Source organism: Hemitrygon akajei, chromosome 8 (genome assembly GCF_048418815.1).
Source record: "Hemitrygon akajei chromosome 8, sHemAka1.3, whole genome shotgun sequence".
Classification (NCBI taxonomy): domain Eukaryota; kingdom Metazoa; phylum Chordata; class Chondrichthyes; order Myliobatiformes; family Dasyatidae; genus Hemitrygon; species Hemitrygon akajei.
The window spans coordinates 152,887,340-152,908,215 of NC_133131.1; the positions used below are offsets into that span (position 1 = coordinate 152,887,340).

At 40.5% G+C, this 20,876-nt stretch overlaps 1 protein-coding gene across 3 annotated transcripts in view; it reads left to right on the forward strand.

Moving 5' to 3' along the window:
• Nucleotides 1-20,876, forward strand: part of LOC140732348 (vasoactive intestinal polypeptide receptor 2-like) — a 152,019-nt gene that overhangs the window by 76,299 nt on the left and 54,844 nt on the right. For all 3 annotated transcript variants that reach the window (XM_073054860.1, XM_073054862.1, XM_073054859.1), the window contains one exon: nucleotides 15,481-15,578. In XM_073054860.1, coding sequence (XP_072910961.1) covers nucleotides 15,481-15,578 — 98 coding nt within the window. The remainder of the gene's footprint in view (nucleotides 1-15,480; nucleotides 15,579-20,876) is intronic.

Here is a 20,876-nt window from a genome sequence, read left to right on the forward strand (position 1 = left end):
GACAGTATACATAGTTTACCACACTAGTGTACCTAAGAGAATTGATGCAAGTTTAAAGCAAATGGTGGTCTCACCAAATAATGATTTGATTTAGTTTTTTTTTACTGTTTACAGCTCCTTATTGTAATTTTTTGATACTTAGTAACTTTAAATTTCATTATTTTTGAAAGCATCTTCACTTTACTGTATTTTTATTATACCTGCATAGGACTTTTACCAAATACTGTAGTTACAAGATAAGGGGTTGGATAAGTGAGGTGAATCTCTGAAATTCTCTGCACTGGATTTGTGGAGGCAAGATCTTTTGGTGTATTTAAACTTAAAATTTCTGAACGATTTCAGAATTAAGGGCTACTTTGAACTGGCAGAGAAGAGGTGAGGCCTGCGGAAGATCAGCCAGCTAAATAGCTGAGCATGTTTGAGGGATCTGGTGACCTACTCCTGCTCCTATTTTTTTTTATTCCTGGGGTTTATGCTTCTTCCTTCTGCACTGTTTATTTTAATCCAGCCTTTTCCACTTCTGATACATGACTGACATTGACATCCCACAAACAGTGCTCTCTAAGAACACTTTAAAAGATCAAAGTTCAAAGTAAATTTATTATTAAAGTGTATGTGCATCATTCCTTAAGCACAATGACTGAAAACATAAATTCTGCACAGCTGGAGTATATTATCAGCAGTTTCATTGGTGAAAATAATTTTAAAATATTTTCCAGGTAGGATTTAAGAGATCATTCAAAGTTTTTATTTGTTAAAAGGGAAACTAACAAACCTATCAATGTGCTAGTTTAATGTCAATGGGAGGATAAATTCCTTAATGAGAATATAACAAAAGAACACCCTTCTTTAAAGATTAGCAAGTAGATGTAGTGCTTAGAGTCACAGAGTCACTGAAATACGCTTTGGTCCATCTAGTCCACGCTGAAACATTTAAACTGCATTCTCCCATCGTTCTGCACTCAAATCTTAGCCTGCTATATCCCTGCCATCTATGTACCTAGGCAAATTTCATGTAAATGTCAAGATCAAGCTCGCATGCACCACTTATGCTGGCAACTCGTTCTACACTCTCGCAACCCTCTGATTGAAGAAGTTTCCACTCATGTTCCCCTTAAACTTTTCATCTTTCACCCTTAATTCATTGCCTCTAGTTTCAGTCCCACCCAACCTCAGTAGAAAAAGCATGCTTGCTTTTACCCTATCTACCTTGATTTTACCCTTTTACACCTCTTTTACCTCTATCAAACTCCCTCTCAATCTTTTGCAGTCCGGGGAAAAATGTTCTACCGTATTCAATCTTTCTTTATAACTCAGGTCCTCCAGTCCTGGTAACATCCTTGTAAATTTTCTCTGTACTCTTTCAACCTTATTTATATCTTTGTTGTAGGTGGATGACCAAAAGTGCACATAATACTCCAAATCAGGCCTCGTCAACATCTTATACACCACATCTCTTGTACTCAATACTGTGATTTATGAAGGCCAATGCCCAAAAGCTTTCTTTGTGACCCTATGCCACCACTTTCAATGAATTATGGACCTGTATTTCTCAGTGCCCTACCATTCACTCTCTGGACCTACCCGGGTTGGTCCTACCAAAATGCAATGTCTCGCACTTGTCTGCATTAAGTTCCATCTGCCATTTTTCAGTCCGTTTCTCCAGCTGGTCCAGAACCTACTGCAAGCTCTGATGGTCTTCCTTGCTGTGCTCTACGCCCCCAATCTTACTGTATTTGGATGTCCAGAAGGTTGATTAGCAAGGGTAGAGCACATGTAGTGGCATGGGCAGAGAAGTGGGTTATTAGTCATGGTGCCAGGCTGCGACTAGTGAGTTATCATTGTGATCAGTGCTGAGGACCTAGCTATTTATGATCTATTTTAAGGATTTGTCTGAGGGGACGAAATGTCAGAATACCAAGTTTGCCGACAATATTAGATTAAGTGGGATTGTAAATAGTGAGGAAGGTGTAAGAGATTTCGAAAGGTGAAAAAATGTGAGGTCATCCACTTTGGTGCATGTAAATGTAAAATACTTGCTAAACAGTGGGAGACTGGGTAGTGCTGATTGTTAAAGGAATCTGAGTATGATTATATACACGTCACATGAGGTGAGGTAAGCAATTATGAAAAGAGACAGTAGAGCTCTATGGTACTGAAGCAGGCCCTTCAGCCCATCTAGCCTTTGCCGATCTGTCCCATCGACCCACACCTGTACCTGGGATATCCTCCATATCCCACCGATCCATGCAGTTATCCAAACTTCTCAATCAAATCCACATCCACAGCTTCATTCCACACTTGTAGAACCCTCTGAGTAAAGGAGTTCCCCCTGAGGTTCCCCTTAAATATTTTACCTTTCACCTTTAACTTATGACCTCTAGTTCTAGTCTCACCTAACCTCAGTGGAAAAAGCCTGCTTGCATTTACCCTATCTGTACCCCTCATAATTTTGTATACTGCTATCAAATCTCTCCTCATTCACCTGCTCTCTTGAGAATGAACTATCAACCCATTGAACCTTTCCCTTTAACTCAGATACTTGTAAATTTTCCGCTTCTCTTACAATGTTATTGATATCTTTCCTCTAAGTAAGTGGCTGGAATTTTACACAATACTTCAAATTTGGCCTCACCAATGTCTTATACAACATCAGCCTAACATCCCAACTCCTGTACTCAATGCCTTGATTTAGGAAGGCTGATGTGCCAAAAGCTCTCTTTGTAGCCCTATCTGTCTACACTTTCAAGGAATTATGGATCTATGTTCCCAGATCCCTTTGTTCTTCTGCACTCTTCAGTGCCCAACCATTCATTGTGTAAATTCTACCCTGATTGGCTCTTTTCACGTGCAACACCTCACACTGGTCTGCAGAAAATTCCATCTGCTATTTTTCAGCCCTTTTTTCCAGCTGGTCCAGATCATGCTGCAGGCTTTGAAAACCGTTCTTGCTATCCACTACATCCTCAATCTTAGCGTCATCCCCAAATTTGCTGCTCTGGTCAACCACATAATCATCCAGATAGTTGATATAGTTGACAAATGACAACAGACCCAGCACCAATCCCTCTGGCACTCCACTAGTCACAGCCTGCAGTCAGAGAGACAACCATCTACTACCACGCTATGGCTTCTCCTGCTAAGTTAATCTGGAATCTAATTTACCACTACATCCTGAAGTGACATGTTAGCCTTCATTGTGAGAGGAATGATAGAAGGAGGGAGGAAATTTCGTATTTGCATATTGCCTTGGTGAAACTACATATGGAATAGTTTTGATCTCCTTACCTAAAAGAAGGGGGCAACTGCCATAAGGGGAGGGCAGTGAAGGTTCACATGACTGGGTCCAGGGATGACAGTTTTGCAGATGAGCAGAGGTTACACGGATTGCACTCATTATAATTTTAGAAGGATCGAGTAGATATGTATGGTGTTTACAAGAATATGGGGAGAAATCTCATAGAAACTTACAAAACTTTTCACTTCCTCACCTATTCCATTCACATACTCAACCCAATGGGTCCCCTATCTCCTTCCCCATTGTTCCTATCTAGAACCCATTCTTCCATTTCCACCTCCCAGCCTCAGTAACTCTTCCAACACCCACCTTACTCCGTCTGTCGACCTAGCTTTCCTCACAGGGATCCACCTGTCCCTTGCCTTACCCCATTCCTCCTCACCTTTTTACAGTGATTACCTCCCCTTTACAGTCACGATCCTGACCCAAAGCATCAGCTATCCCTTTGCCTCCACAGATGCTGCCTGACTGGCTGGGTTCCTCTAGTAGCTTGTTTCAGAGTCATACAGAAATGGAGCTATTTAGCACAGAAACAGGCCCTTCGGTCCAACTCACCCAAACTGACCGAGTTTCCTACCTGAGCCTCATGATCCCTCAATGGGAGAATGATTAATGACCCAGGTTCCAGTGCTTGTACCTCTGGATGTTGCCTTGACGTCTTGTGCTTGTACCTCTGAAGAAACAGGAAGCCCATTATAAGTCTGTGATCAAGGGTAGAAGCCCATTTGAGTTGGTTTTCCCAACTTATCCCTTGCCAACCTCACCATATATCCTTTCCAACCTGGCACTGATGCCAACAAGGGCAATCAGTTTGTCACTTTTCATCAAGGTAGGGGTGGGTCAGGGGTTTCCAATCTTCTTTATGCCATAGATCAACACCATTAAGCAAGGAGTCTGTGGACCTCAGACTGGGAACCCCTGGAGTTCTCCTTGGCGTCCACTGAAGCTGGCAGTGTTCTAACATTTTCTGGCATTTTCTGCATTGGAGGTGCAATACAAAGGCAAGTTATCATTGCATCTGGAAATCTGAAATCCCTCACCATAACTATCTGATGACTGAAGGAGTTTTAAATATTTGGAAATGGTTCATAAATTAAAAGCATTCTTTGAAAAAAGATCACTCAAACTGTAAGTAAATGAATGGATTTATTACAGGATGCCCACACAAGAGAAAGTAAGAGTCACACACTGCTAGAACTACTCAGAGTTAATCCAAGGTCACTGGAGACGTAAGTCAGCTGACTCAATGTAAGAATGTATAGTAGGTTCTATTTAGAACACAAAAAAATAGAAGGGAACAGCACAGGAATGCAGAATGTGGTGCCCCTAAATAAAAAACATTGTCCTGCTCCTTGCATCATTTATGCTGTTTGAACTCTTAACTGAGAATAAATTGAAATAACTGGCCTACATGTTTAATGTAGTGAAAAAAACGGACAAAAAAAATTGAGCTCCTTGCATAATCTTGGAACGTTCAAAAGTGCTTTGCAACCAGCAGAGTGTTTCATTGAAGTTTAGATTGTGTTGTAATCGAGGAAATGCAGCAGCCAATTGGATGAGAACAAGATCCCAATGTGGCCTAGCAGCAAGCTCATGACGTTTGTGAAATAAATACTGGCTTGGATATAAACATTCAATATAAATTTATTAAGACATAAAATCCATCGAGTCTATCCCAGCTCCCTGAAGTAGACCATATATTCTCTTTTCCACACTCTGCATAAAGCCCTGTAAATTATTTTCGGTTTTGTTTATTCAGTTTCTGAAATGTAAGCGTTGCTGGAAAAGCCAGCACTTTTGTCTCTACTGATTGTAAATGAAGTGGTGGTGAACTGCCTCCTTGAACCATTGGCTCCCTGTGATGCATTAACTCAGACAATGCACAAGAACAGAGAGAAATAAAGCACCTGGCCCCTCCAGCCTGTCCCACCACTCAGTATCACCATGGCTGATCTGCTTCACTCTAAACCTCAACTCCTCCTCTTTGTCTGACCACCATGGTCTTCAATTCCCCCCCCCCAACCTTTTAAAAATACATCCATCTTTACTTTAAATGCTTCTAATGAGCTAAGACCCTGCGGTAAAAAAATTCCAGTAAATGCAATCCTCAACCCTATAACTTCATGGACCATCTAATAATATTGGCAGTTCCAAATAGAGATCATCTTGGTAGGGTTGTTCGCCGAGCCTGGGGAGTGGGTCGTAAACATGATGCCACCAGTCGAGGTGACATCATCAGTGCGTATTTGAGTGTTGTTTCTTCCGAGTGCTCATGTAATCCTAACAACTTTCTGCAGCGGCACAGTTGAGAGCACCCTGACTGGCTGCATCACTGCCTGGTATGGGAGCTGTACCTCCCTGAATCTCAGGGCTCTAACCACAGCAAAGCGCAGTAACAGTCTGCGCAGCACAAAGTGACACAAAACATGGAGGAAGTAATTACTCAGAGCAGCTACTCTAAGTCATTTTATTTCAAAGCCACACAAAAGTACTGAAAACACCCCACAGGTTTAAGGAGAGGGAGTCAGAGTTAATGTTGCAGATGGTAATCTGGCATCTAATAAAACATTAACCAGAAATATTAATATTGTACCTCACTTCACAGAAGCTACATCACTTTTATATTAGATTTCCATCACTTGCAGTAGACTGGTGTGCGTTCTAAATTTCACATGCAGCAGTCTTTGAAAGCTTACGTTGTGAAGACAGCAGATTGTCACAGAATATGAACAGAAATTTATTTCTTGACACAGAACACGCGAAGGGTGACAAAGGCAATGGCACAGAATGGGCAACAAACGTCACGACTGCATTGACCCTCAATTTAAGGTGTATCAAAATATTCAGACTAAAAGCCTTTGGTAAAGCAATGAACAGAAGTTTATGAATGCGTATATTGCCAGCATCAATCCAAAATGTGCCATTAGTGATGGATAGAAACAACAGTTAGAAAATCCTCCGGCTTAGATGTTGGATAAGAGCTTTGCAATTTGTTGGACTGGAGCCCAGGAAAAGGAAATTGCCACTTTATGCAGCATTTACAAAATTTGCCATGAATGATAATTTATCAAAAGATATAGAATCTTGGCATTTGTTTCCATTTTCATCAGGAATGTGGATGCCAAATGCCAAGACAAATGTAAGTGGTATCAGAAGTGAAAGAAGATAGAATGCCCTGCGTGTGTGTTCTAAACCACAATATTGTTGAATAATGTTAGAAAATGCCCAAACAAGTCAAAATGGTTTGTGACTTTAATGCTTTTACCAACAAGATAATCTATCTGTAAAAACATTTATATAACAAGTAATGTGTAGGTTTATGAAAGAAAATAAAAACAGTATTATCATTATAACTTGGAGATATATGGACTTCATCACTGCTGGATCTAAAGAACAGTATCTTTGTAGACAGGTTTGCTAGAGCTGCAGGGGAGGGTTTAAACTGACTTGGTGGGGGATGGGAACCAGAGTGATAGAGCTGCTGGTTTACAAGCAGAGACAGTGTGTAGTGAGACTGTGAGGAAAGACAGGCAAATGATAGGGCAAAATTACAGTCAAAGGGATGAGCTGAAAGGTAAAGAAGTGATGAATACAGGACTGAAGGTGTTACATTTCATTGCACACAGTATGCAGAATAAGGCAGATGAATTTGTAGCACAATTACGGATTGCCGTGTATGATTTTATGGGATCACTGAGCTATGGCTGAAGGAAGATCATAGCTGGAAGCTTAATGTCCAAGGATACAGATTGTATTGAATGGACAGGCAGGTAGGCAGAGGGGTTGGCGTAGCTCTGTTGGTAAATAATGAAATCAAATCCTTAAAAAAAAGGTAATATAGGATCGGAAGGTGTAGAATCCTTGTGGGTAGAGTTAAGAAACTGCAAGGGGTAAAAAGACCTTGATGAGAGTTCCATACAGGCTTCTGATAGTAGCCGGGATGTGGGGTACAAATTACAATGAAGATGGAAAATTCAGGTCAAAAAAGCAATATTACAATAGTCATGGGGATTTCAATGTGCAGGTAGATCGGGAGAATCAGGTTGATGTTGAATCCCAAGAGACGGAATTTGTAGAATGCCTGCAAGATAGTTTTTAGGAGCAGTTTGTGGTTGAGGCCACCAGGGGATTGATGGTTCTGTTGTGTAATGAAATGGATTCAACTGGGGAGCTTAAAGTAAAGGAACCCTAAGGAGACAGTGATCATAAGATGGTAGAATTCACCCTGCAGTTTGAGAGGGAACAGGCAAAGTCAGATGTAACAGTATTGCTGTGGAGTAAGAGGAATTACAGAGGCATCAGAGAGGAGCTGGCCAAAGTTGATTGGAAGGGAATGTTAGCAGGGATGATGGTAGAGCAGCAATGGCTGGAGTTCATGGGAGAAACTCGGATGGTGTAGAGTAGCCACATCCCGAAAAAGTAGTATTCTAAAGGCAGGATGATGTAACTGTACCCGACAAGGGAAGTCAAAGCCAACATAAAAACAAAAGGGCATGTAATAGAGCAAAACTTAATGGGAAGTTAGAGGATTGGGAAACTTTTAAACACCAACAAAAGGCAAGTGAAAAGCCATAAAGGGGGAAAAGATGAAATATTAAGATAAGCTAATCAATAATATCAAAGACGATACCAAAAGATTTTTCAGTTATATAAAGAATAAAAGAGAGGCAAGGGTAGATATTGGACTGCTGGAACATGACCCTGGAGAAGTGATAATGGGGGACAAGGAAACAGAAAAAAGGATCTAGTGCTTTCCAGTGAAGATGATGAAAAGACTCTTCTCGGGCTTCCAGCCGGGTACAGGTATCAATTATAACCGACGTTTCAATGACAAACTCTGCCATCTTCATTATGGAAATAGCAGATGAACTAAATAAGGATTTTGTTTCAGTCTTCATTGTGGAAGGCATTAACAGTATGCTGGAAGGTGGAGAGCGACAGGGAACAGAAGAGAGTGCGGTTTCTATTACTAGGGAGAAGGTGTTCGGGAAACTGAAAGGTCTTAAGGTAGATAAGTCATTTGATCCAGATGGACTAGACCCAGGTTCTGAAAGAGGTAGCTGAAGTGATTGGAGGAATTAGTAATGATCTTTCAAGAAACAATAGATACTGGCATAATTCTGGAGGTCTAAACAATTGTAAATGTCGCTCCACTCTTCAAGAAAGGAGGAAGGAAGATGAAAGGAAATTATAGGCCAGTTAGCCTGACCTCAGTGGTTGGGAAGACGTTGCAGTCGAATGTTAAGGATGTGGTTCAGGGGTACCTGAAGGCACATGATAAACTAGGCCAAAATCAGCATGGTTTCCTCAAGGGAAAATCTTGCTGCCAAATCTATTGGGATTCTTTGAAGAAATAGCAGGCAGGATAAACAAAGGAGAATCAGTGGATGATGTGTACTTGGATTTTCAGAATGCCTTTGACAAGGTGACGGACATGAGGCTGCTTAAAAATATCAGGAAAGATACTAGCATAGATGAAGGGTTGGCTGATTGGCAGGAGACAAAAAGTGGGAATAAAGAGAGCCGTCTCTGACGGTACCTCAGATTTTACTAGCTGAAGAAAAATAAAAATTCAAAAATATGTACTAATAATAAACAAACAAACAAATAAATAAATATACTGAGAATAGGAGTTGTAGTGTCCTTGAGAGCGAGTCCATGGGTTGTGTCGCCAGTTCAGAGATGAGGTAAGTGAAGTTATTCACGCTGGTTCAAGAGCCTGATGGTTGAAGGGTGATGACTATTCCTGAACCTGGTGGTGTGGGAACTAAGGCTCCTGTACTTCCTTCACAGTGGTGGCAGGGAGAAGGGAGCATGGCCTGGATGGTGGGGGTTCTTGATGATGGGTGCTACTTTGTTGTGGCAGCACTCCTTGTAGATGTTCCCGGTGGTGGGGAGGACTTTTCCCGTGATGGACCTAGCTGTGCCAACCATTTTTTGTAGGTTTTTCCATTCCTGGGAATTGTTGTTTCTATACCAGGATGTGACACAAGCAGTCAGGATACTCTATAGAAGTTTGTTAAAGTTTTAGATGACATGTCAAATCTGTGTAAACCTCTAAGAAAGTCTTGCCTTCTTAGTGATGGCACTTCTGTACTGGTCCCAGGACCTATCTTCTGCTACGATAACAAGGAATTTAACATAACTGACGCTAGTGTTGTACTAGTAGTATCATTGAATAGTGCCAATGCAGCCCCATAGTGTAGAATGAACCATTATATTTATGTTGTCCAGTTAATTATGCCTTATTAACAAAGCTTAAATTAAACTACACAAACAAATTTTTTACTATACTATTTATGTTCAATTATTTACACATGCTGACATTTGTTTAGTTGAAGCATTACATTTGCGAGCCACCATGATTGCTGACAATCAAAGAAAACTGTAGATGCTGGAAGTCAGAATTAAAGGCAGAACATGTTGGAAACACCCAGACTGTGGAAAGAGAAACAGGGCTGCAAAATGTCACCAAAACTGACTTCTGATATGTTGGAACATGATAAATTTCAACAAAGCTTTTCTGAACCACACACCTAGAAAAATCTAGGGATGCAACTGCACACTGAAGAAATGATATTTGGTTCAGAGAGTGTTGGCAGTACTATACCTGACCAGAGCACAACAGCCAGAGAGTGGACTGGCTATAGCTTGGCTCACAGATTTCTCCTTACTGCCTGGTTTGCTTAAGATAATAACAAAGCATTTCCAAAAAGAACAAGAATGGGTTTGAATAAGTCTTTAAAGTTGCTGTCAAGTGTATCACTTCAAGACATTTCTGAGAATTGAGTTAATTCATTAGATGTTGATAATATTTTATTACAAACTAATTGAACAGCCAATCCATCCAATGGAAATGATTTGTCCTGACAGACTGGTATCTGCATGGACAAGAAGCTTCTACTGGATGGCAGGGTGTCTCCACATTAAACAAAACTTAAGGACAGTACTAAGTGAGAGTTAAGCAACTCCATTTTTCCTCAGTTGGGAACTCCTACACTGAGCATTGATTCTTTGAGTATCTTCCTGAGTGTACTAGAAAGCTTTCTGACTGAAACATTCTCATGTCACTCAAAATGCAGTTATTTTGCTGTAGTGTGTCAGTATCCACATGATCCCCGGATTAGATCTGATCATCTTAAAAAATAGACTTCCTGGATTTAATTACCTTAGTTGACCCGAATTCATTCATTCTTTTGCCCCTCCAAGACTAGTCTGGAGTGGCAAGTGTCTGTGCTGTCACGTATCACAGCTTTGAAGGCCAGGCTGGATGGAATTGTTGGTATCTTCTGTAGTGTTATGAAGCTTTCCTTATCAATGAGACCATAAGTTACAGGAGCAGAAATAGGCCATTTGGCCCATCGAGTCTGCTCCGCAAGATGTTAGCTTATTAAATTGTATGAACCTATGTCAAGTGACATGTCCATGCAAAGAAATAAAATATTGTCACAAGCTGTATGTACAAAAATCAAACTATTCTTTGGTTCCCCCTTTCCACTCATTAAGTGTGAACTGAATCACTGAGGCCACCTTTAACAATCCCAATAAATAAAATCAAAAGAATGGTTTCTTAATAAGACGGAAGATTCCAGCTGTTCCCTTGAGCCAAGCACGTGTACTGTAAAATATAAGGGGTGGCTGGAGTTTAGAAGTGGGAAAATAATATTATAGTTATGCAAGGCGTTAGTGAGCTTGCACTTAGACCACTGTGTAGAGTTTGCTCCCCCTTTTTAAGAAAGGGGATAATTGCATTCGAGGTAGTCCAGAATAAGCTCATTAGATAATTCCTGGAAAGATTGGCTTTCAAAGTTAGATCAATGTTCTTTTGGAATTGAGAAGAATGAGGGATAATCTTTTTGAAATCTACAAGATCCCAACTATGATGATCTAAGAAAAAATCATCTTTAGTACCTCTTACTTACGATTATATTATGCTTTGCAAGTTGGTGCTGGCATATTTAGCACAATGTCAATTCATCGCAGACTTTACTTCTTTGTATGGTCTACTGATGAGCAAGTTTCAATGTAAATTCTATCTATGCTGTTAAGTGATTCATTGTTTATCTTGATATCAAAAAGAGCAGAGGAGAAAGATTGAGGTGCTGTAGTTATTTACCCCATTATCTTACCCTGTGAATATTGACAGGGTATTTAATTCTAAAATAAAAACAGAAAATGCTAGAGATACTTGGCAGGTCAGGCAACATCAGAGAAAAAAGTGAACAAATATCAATGATCTTTCATCTATTCAGGAATAATGAGGAAAAAATGTGTTTTAATTTGCAGAGAGCAGTAGGGAAGAAAATGTCTGTGAAAAGGTGCAGACCAAGTAAATTCTCATGGTAGAATCATCCAAGAGAAGGTGATGAATTCTCATTAGTTCAATCTGATCTGTATGAAGTGTAAATAGTGGGAGGTGATATTACAAGCATAGAATTAATGGAGAATATCAGCATATAACTAAATATTATTACCATCACAATCACAAAAGTAACAGTAACACGCAAACTGATGAGGTTCAAGGTTTATAAGTTCCCAGGCTGGCCTCAATAGTTTACAGCCTAGGACTCTAAAAGAAGTGGATACGTGAAAGTTGATACTGTATATAGAAAACATAGAAAACATACAGTACAATACAGGCCCTTCAGCCCACAAAGCTGTGCCGAACATATCCCTACCTTAGAACTACCTAGGCTTTACCCATAGCCCTCTATTTTTCTAAGCTCCATGTTGCCATCCTGGAGTCTATTAAAAGACCCTACCGTTTCCATCTCCACCACCGCCACTGGCAGCCCATTCCATGCACTCACCACTCTCTGCATATAAAAAACTTACCCCTGACATCTCCTCTGTACCTACTTCCAAGCACCTTAAAACTATGCCCTCTTGTGCTAGCCATTTCAGTCCTGGGGAAAAGCCTCTGACTATCCACATGATCAATGCCTCTCATTATCTTGTACCTCTATCAGGTCACCTCTCGCACTCCATTGCTCCAAGGAGAAAAGGCCGAGTTCACTCAACCTATTCTCATAAGGCATGCTCTCCAATCCAGGCAACATCCTTGTAAATCTCCTCTGCACCCTTTCTATGGTTTCCACATCCTTCCTGTAGTGAGGCACAAATTGAGCACAGTGCTCCAAGTGGGGTCTGACCAGGGTCATATATAGCTGCAACATTACCTCTCTGCTCTTAAACTCAATCCCACGACTGATGAAGGCCAATGCACCATATGCCTTCTTAACCACAGAGTCAACCTTCATAGCAGCTTTCAGTGTCCTATGGACTTGGACCCCAAGATCCCTCTGATCTCTCCACACTGCCAAGAGTCTTGCCATTAATGCTATATTCTGCCATCATATTTGACCTACCAAAATGAACCACCTCACACTTATCTGGGTTGAACTCCATCTGCCACTTCTCAGCCCAGTTTTTCATCCTATCAATATCCCGTTGTAACCTCTAAAAGCCCTCCACACTATCCACAACACCCCCAACTTTTGTGTCATCAGCAAATTTACTAACCCATCCCTCCACTTCCTCATCCAGGTCATTTATAAAAATCACAAAGAGCAAGAGTCCCAGAACAGATCAGATATTAGTTATAATCTAGCAGAAAATCCTCAGATACCTGAGAAGTGCTAGAAGATCAGAAGAAGAAGATAATTCTGGTCACCAAAGTAACATCTATAGTTAGAAATTATTAAGGAAATAATGTCAACAACTATGGAAATTCACAATCTTATCGAACAAGATCAGCATGGCTTCATGAAGGGGAAATAGTTTCTGAAGAATTTATTAGTGTTTTTGTTCAGGATTCATAGAGTTTTTCACCAAGGAATTAAGCCCTTTGGCCCAACTTTCTTTGTCAACCTTAAGATGGCCTACAGGTAGCAGGATTTGGTATTGGTGACTGAGTCAGACTGCTCTTTGTTGCCTCTAATTACTGTACTTTAAAGATGTCCAGCTTTTTTTTTGATTAACCTGTGCATCAATTTTAAAAAGGCAACACTGAAATTCAAACGTAAGAGGATAAAAAGTGTATGTTTGGGTTATCTGGCCAGCGGAGTCTTCTTCATCACTCATTAACATCATGGCTGATCTGACCAGATCAGGTCAGTGTTTTATCTAAGCAAGTATCACTTGATATTCACACTGGGAAACTGTTGTGACTCACCGTACCTCTGCCGCATCTCCCACAAGATCAGCTTAATAAACAATATCTGTAACAGAATCATTGGCTGTTTGCTCATTTACACGGATGCTGCCTGTCTTGCTGTATTCTCCCGGCATCTTGTGGGTGTTGTTTTGATTTCCAGCATCTGCAATCTTTCTTGTGTTTATCTATAACAGCTGTTTTTTTGAGTTTATGTAATACACAGATGAAGTACTGGAATTACAAATCTGTTTGTGATGATGCTGGAGATAATGTGAGGCACTGGGTTCAAAGGAACACCAAAGAAGCACATTGGTTTACCATTTAATACTGTGAACAGTACTTCATAGTGGCATAATGGTTATTTGGGTCTGTGCTGCTCCTTTTCAGGCAATCTATTTAATTATGTGACCCATAATTCGAGGCAGATCTGCAAGTTATTCTCTCTCAAATGCTTGACCAGTTCCCTTTGGTCCCCTCACCGCCCTTAAAGGCTATGAATTCCTCATGGTAACTGCCCTTTGCTCAAAAGGTTTTTCCTGCATTCCCCATAAAATCCTTGCCTTTCACTTTAGATCTTGGCCCTTGAATCATATGAAATTTTTTATATATTGATTCATCTTCTAGAATGCGGGTACCATTGGTAAGGCCACCATTTATTACTCATCCCCTGCTGCACTACATTCCTTCTTATGAAGGTGTTCCCACAATGCTATTGAGGAGAGAGTTTCGGGATTGAGTTTCAGTGTTACTTAATTCTAGTACTTTTCCCAATTCAGGATGGAGTGTGACTTGAAGGGGAACCTGCCAATGTAAGTGTCCCATGTCCCTGAAGCCCTTATCCTTCTCGGTGATAGAGATTATTGGAATGGGAAGTCCTGGTCAAGTAACCTAGGAAAACAAAAGTGCATGTGGAACAGTCTTTTATACTTACCCTTTAATCTCTTCAAAATCTCGGAAATTTCTATCAGCTCTCCTCTCACTATTGTTTACCAATAAACCAAACCTGTATCAGACCAATGGATGGTTTGCCAACCAGAATAGATCATTTTGCAGTCACAGTAAGTTCAGAGCCTGAAACCATTCTGAGTTTTGTTCTAATACAGGTACCAACTGGTGAGTTATATAGGATAGAAGTGTTGTTATTCATAACTACCTGCAGTCATCCCATTTGCCTGCATTAGTTTCAAACCCCTCTATGCCTTGTTCATTTAAGTACCTGTCAAAGTGCTTTTTAAAGCAATTTGCTTCCACCTGACATTTTATAGCAAATACCAGTAGCTGTGTATGCATTGGCCTCCCTGAAGTGTTGTAACATCAACTAGACAGTCAGCCAATTCCATTCAAAACTGACGTGAGAGTCAGGGTACAGCAGCATGTCTCCTTGGTTTTATTGCAGACTCAATGGCATCGGGACTGAAAATGTAAACAAGCAAAATACAGTGCAATTACCACATTGTTCCATGTGCACAAGTAAATATACACAGATAAGTAAGAACTTAGCTAAGTTTCCTGCATGTAATTGTTATGTGTAAACCATTTGCATCTAGGTTAGTGTCTAATAAACTCAAAAACAACATACTAATTCAGCAAAATCTTCTTGATACATTTAAATTAACTAAACAATATAACATCAACTTACAAGCAATGCTTCTGATGGCTTTAGATAGTAACGTCTTTTACTCCTAACATAAACCTCTGGTCTACTGCCAGCCAATGTGCTTTTCTACTGACTTCCTGGAAGTGACCAAATACAGATCTGCAACTTCTCATTAAAACAAAAGCGTAACGTGCTTAACATAAATCAATTGCCTGAAAAGCAAAACAATGTGAAAAATTACCCCTGCAGATCACATTTAAAACCTCCTCCCTGTCACCTTAAATATATGCCTTCAAGTTTTAGGCTCTGACTATCTATCTTATCTAGTCCTCTAATGTTTTTATATACTTATATGACTAGTGATGACATTGTTCCTTTACATTTGGCTATTATTTTTCAATTTATCTCTGAATTCTTTTGTTTCAAAAGATTGATTTTTTCGTATCGGTGAAGATTATTTACACTCTGGGACACAGTTTCTCCTTGGTTGCTCTCACGATTGGATCAGCAATCCTTTGCTTCTGTAGGTGAGAAACGTTTATTCAGACTCACAATAATTGCTTTCACGGTCAATGGGGGGAGGTGTGAGGAAGTGGGGTGAGTGAATGGGGATGGACATCTTCAACAGAAGTACCTTTCTTGAGTTTGATGTGTCAAGTGGCCTTACCTTATAAGAAAGCTTCCTTATACTCAACAAATTCATTTCCTCTTTGTTGTGGAACCCCTCCTTGCAACACAGATGTTTCATGTGTACTGTTTTGATCAGTTAACACATGGTTTTAATAATCAAGTGAAACACCTCGACCTAATGTTCAGCGGTTCTAGAGGTAGATACATTAGGGGCATTTAAGAAACTATTGGATAGCCACATGAATGACAGGAAAATGGCGGGTTACGCAGGATGGAAAGGTTAGATTTATTTTAGAGTAGGTTAACAGGCCAGCACACCGAAGGGGCTATACTGTGCTGTAATGTTCTCTGTGTTCTATGCATCTATAAATTATCCAAAGAAATATACATTGGGATAAAAGTGATTGGCCACTTCTTTCAACGAATAGGGAGTAGGAGTGGGTGTGAGCACTTAATTGATTCAATCATTATCCTAATGGGAGAGAAAGGTCATTTCATTGGGAGACAATATGCAGTAATGCTGTAACAGCTACTGCTGGACTCTGAAAATAGCCAAGGTTACTATGTCCCATATTTCAAAAGGTGAATGTTGAACCTGCTGCCAAACAAGAAATTTATAGCTATGAATGTGAATTTATGCTATGAACTGGAAAGGAAGAAATAAAATAATAAAAGTAAGGATTAGAACAAATTTTCTCTAGTATGCCAATTTCCACCAAGCCCTGTTAGCAACTAGAGGTGTAAATAAAGTTAGATCCTACAGGAAACTATTACTGTTCACTGCCTACAGTGGGACTTCAATATACAGTATTGTGCTAAAGTCTTAGAGACACACACACACACACACACACACACACACACACACACACACACACACACACACACACACACACACACACACACACACACACACACACACACACACACACACACACACACACCACCACCCCCCCCCCCCCCCAAGGTTCTTAAGATTTTTGCACAATGCTGTAATTCCTGGAAAAATTATCGTGAACTTCCTCTGGACCCTCTCCAATGCCAGTACATTCTTTCTTAGATAAGGGGCCCAAAACAACTCACAATACTCCAAGTGCAGTCTGACCAATGCATTATAAAGCCTCAGCATCACATCCTTGCTCTTTCCTTCTAGTACACTGGAAATGAATGCTAACATTTTATTTGTCTTCCTTACCACTGACTCAACCTGCAAGTTAATCTTCAGGGAATTCTGCACAAAGACTTCCAAGTCCCATGGCACCTCTAATTTTTGAATTTTCTTCTTATTTAGAAAATAGTCTACACCTTTATTCCTTCTACCAAAGTGCATGACCATACACTTCTCTACTATATATTCCATCTGCCAATTCCTTGCCCATTCTCTCAATCTGTCTAAGTCATTCTGCGTTCTCCCTTCTTCCTCAAAACTACCTTCCCCTCCTCCTAACTTCATATCATCCGCAAACCTGGCCACAAAGTCATCAATTCCGTCATTCAAATCATTGACATATAACATGAAAAGAAGCAATCCCAATATCAACCCCTGTGGAACATCACTAGTTTCTGTCAGAATAGACCCTCTTTATTCCTGCTCTTTGCCTCCTGCTAGTCAACCAATCTTCTATCTATGCTAGTATCTTTCCAGGAATTCCATGGGTTCTTCTTTTGCTAAGCAGAATTCCAACAGATTTGTCAAGCAAGATTTCCCCCGATGGAAACATGCTGATTTTGTTATCGTGTACCTCCTAGTTCCCTGAAACCCCCTACTTCCTCAATAATGGATTATAACATCTTCTCAACCACTGCATTCAGGCTAACTGGCCTGTAACTTCCTTTCTTCTGCCTCCTTCCCTTCTTAAAGAGTGGAGATACATTTGTAATTTTTCTTTTCCTCTGGCACCATTCCAGAATCTTGTGGCTCATGAAAAATCATTGCCAATGCCTTCACAATCTCTTCAACTAGCTCTTTCAGAACCCGATGGTGTAGTCCGTCTGGTGGACTTAACTATCGTCAGATCTTTCAGCTTCCCAAGCAACTTCTCCTTGATAATAGTAGTTATACTCACTTCTGCCCCCAACACTCTAGAATTTCCGGAATACCATAATGAAGATTGATGAAAAATACTTACAAAGTTCATCCACCACTTGTTTGTCCCAGTATCATTTTCCAGTGGTCCAATATCTACTCTTTCCCCTTTTTTATATCTTTACACATCTGAAAAGACTTTTCATATCCTCTTTGATATACTTAGCTTCATAGCTTATGTTTCCTCTCCTTTTTTTTTAGTTGCCTTCTGCTGGTTTTTGAAAGCTTCCCGACCCTCTAACTTTCCACTAATTTTTGCCCTCTCTTTTGCTTTTGTGCTGCTTTTGACTTAACTTGGCACCCACGGTTACCTCATCTTTCCTTTAGAGTACTTCATTTATGGAATGGATTTATCCTGCACCTTCCGAATTGGCCCCAGAAATTCCAGCCATTGCTGTCCTGCCGTCATCCCTGCTAGAGTCCCCTTCCAATGAGCTCTGACCGGTTCCTCTCTCGTACCCCTGTAATTTCTTTTACTCCAATATTAGACTGATATATCTGATCTGAAGTTTGCTGATGATACTAAATTGAATGGAAAAGCAAATTGTGCAGAGGATATGGAGAGTCTGCAGAGAGATATAGGTAGCTCAAGTGGGTGGGCAAGAGTCTGGCAGATGGAGTGCAATGTCAGTAAATGTGAGGTCATCCACTTTGGAAGGAAAAATGAGAGTGCAGATTATTATTTAAATGGTAAAAAATTACAGTATGCTGTTTTGCAGAGGGACTTGGGAGTGCTTGTACATGAATCACAAAAGGTTGGTTTGCAGGTGCAGCAGGCTATCAAGAAGACAAATGGAATGTTGGCCTTCATTGCTAGAAGGATTGAACTTAAGAGCAAGGAAATTATGCAATAGCTCTATAGGGTACTGGTGAGGCCATATCTGGAGTACTGCATGCAGTTCTGGTCTCCTTAATGAGGAAGGATATTCTGGCTTTGTAGGCAGTGCAGAGGAGGTTCAGCAGGTTGATTCCAGAGATGAGGAGGTTTGACTTTGAGGAGAGATTGAGTCATTTGGAACTGTACTGGCTGGAATTCAGAAGGTTGAGAGGAGGTTTTATAGAAACATATAAAATTATGAAAAGGGATAGATAAGACAGAGGCAGAAATGTTGTTTCCACTGGTAGGTGAGACTAGAAGTAGGGGACAGAGCCTCAAGAGTTAGGGAGGTAGGTTTAGGATGGAGATGAGGAGGAACTGCTTTTCCCAAGGAATGGTGAATTTGTGGAATTCTCTGCCCAATGAAGCAGTGGAGGCTACCTCAGTATGACAAGGTTGGATAAATTTTTGCATAGTAGGGGAATTAGGGTTATGGGGAAAAGGCAAGTAGGTGGAGATGAATCCATGGCCAGATCAGCCATGATCTTGTTGAATGGTGGAGCAGACTCAATGGGCCAGATGGCCTACTCCTGCTTTTATTTCTTATGTTCTTATCATCCAGTTGAAGGAAATATGGAGAGTTTAGCGTCTTGAGGTAGCAAAAATTATTTTATGCGTCTTAATCATCTGGTCATTAACTTTAGAACAGCTCTTTTGATGGCAATGTGTTTTATTTCAGAAATGGCCGTGAGCTGCTTTAACTTCCAACATCTAGAGCACATAATTTTATTTAGTCTAGATATCCAGACCGACTTCATCATCTGTTGAAAGAAAATCAGTCCTTTGATCAAAAAGTCTCAATCCATGCCAGGCCTTCAGAGCGAAATCGCAGAGAATTTTTCTGAGTGGTGCATTCAGCAAGAAAATTTTTTAATTCCCAGAAATGAATTTTATAAAGTGAAAGAAATACCACAAAGCAGAGAAGCTTTGCAGATGCTGGAAATCCAAAGCAACACACACAAAATGCTGGAGGAACTCAGCAGGCCAAGCAGCATCTATGGGAAAAAGTTTCAGGCCAAAACCGTTCAGCAGGACTGGAGAAATAAAGATGTGGAGTAGATTTAAAAGGTGGGAGAGGGGGAGGGAGAAACACAAGGTGATAGGTGAAATTGACAGGGGAGGGGTGAAGTAAAGAGGTGAGAAGTTGATTGGTGAAAGAGATACATGGCTGGAGAAGGGGGAATATAGTAGGAGAGGACAGAAGGCCATGGGGGAAAAGAAAAAGGGGGAGGAGCACTGGAGGGAGGTGATGGGCAGTTAAGGAGATAAGGTGAGAGAGGGAAACAAGAATGGGGAGGGTTGTAATAGACAAAAGTTCGAAAAATCATCTCAACTTCTGTCTCCAATCACCAAACTAATTTTGGATCCAATTAGGCAGTTTGGCTTGGACCCCTTTTGCTTAACCATCAGGGCAGACCTACATGTTGTACCAAGTAGAATTTCTTATTAATATCAATGAAAATGTTTACCACCTTGCTTTCATCAACCTTCTTAGTTACTTGCTCGAAAAATCTCAGAGAAATAGTTGGAACAGGATTTCCAAATCCGACCTCCCATATGCTGAGTATTCCCGATTAGCCCCTACTTTTCCAAATGAACATATGTTCTATCCCTTAGTATTTTCTCCAGTAAGTTCCCTATCTTGATGAAATGCTCAGTAGCCCAAGTTATCTGGCTTATCAGAATCAAAGTCAGGTTTAGTATCACTGGCATATGTTGTGAAATTTGTTAACTTTGTGGTATGTATTATGTACAAAGCAATACATAATTTTTTTTAAATCTGTGAATTACGGGGGGGAGGGTGTGTGTGTGTGTGTGTGTGTGTGTGTGTGTGTGTGTGTGTGTGTGTGTGTGTGTGTGTGTGTGTGTGTGTGTCTGTGTGTGTGTGTGTGTGTGTGTGTGTGTGTGTGTGTGTGTGTGTGTGTGTGTAATAAAATAGTTAAATAAATAGGTCAAAAATAGAGATAAAATAGTCATGAGGTAGTGTTCATGTGTTCAATATCCATTCGGAAAATCTGATGGCAGAGGGGAAGAAGCTGTTCCTGATTCATTGACTGTGTGCCTTTAGGCTTCTGTACCTCCTTCCTGATGGTCGCAATGAGAACAAGGCAGGACCTGTGTGATGGGTGCCCTTAATGATGGATGCCGTCTTTTTGAGGCATCGCTCCTTGAAGATGTCCTGGTTACTATGGAGGCTAGTACCCAAGATGGAGCTGACCAAGTTTACAACTTTCT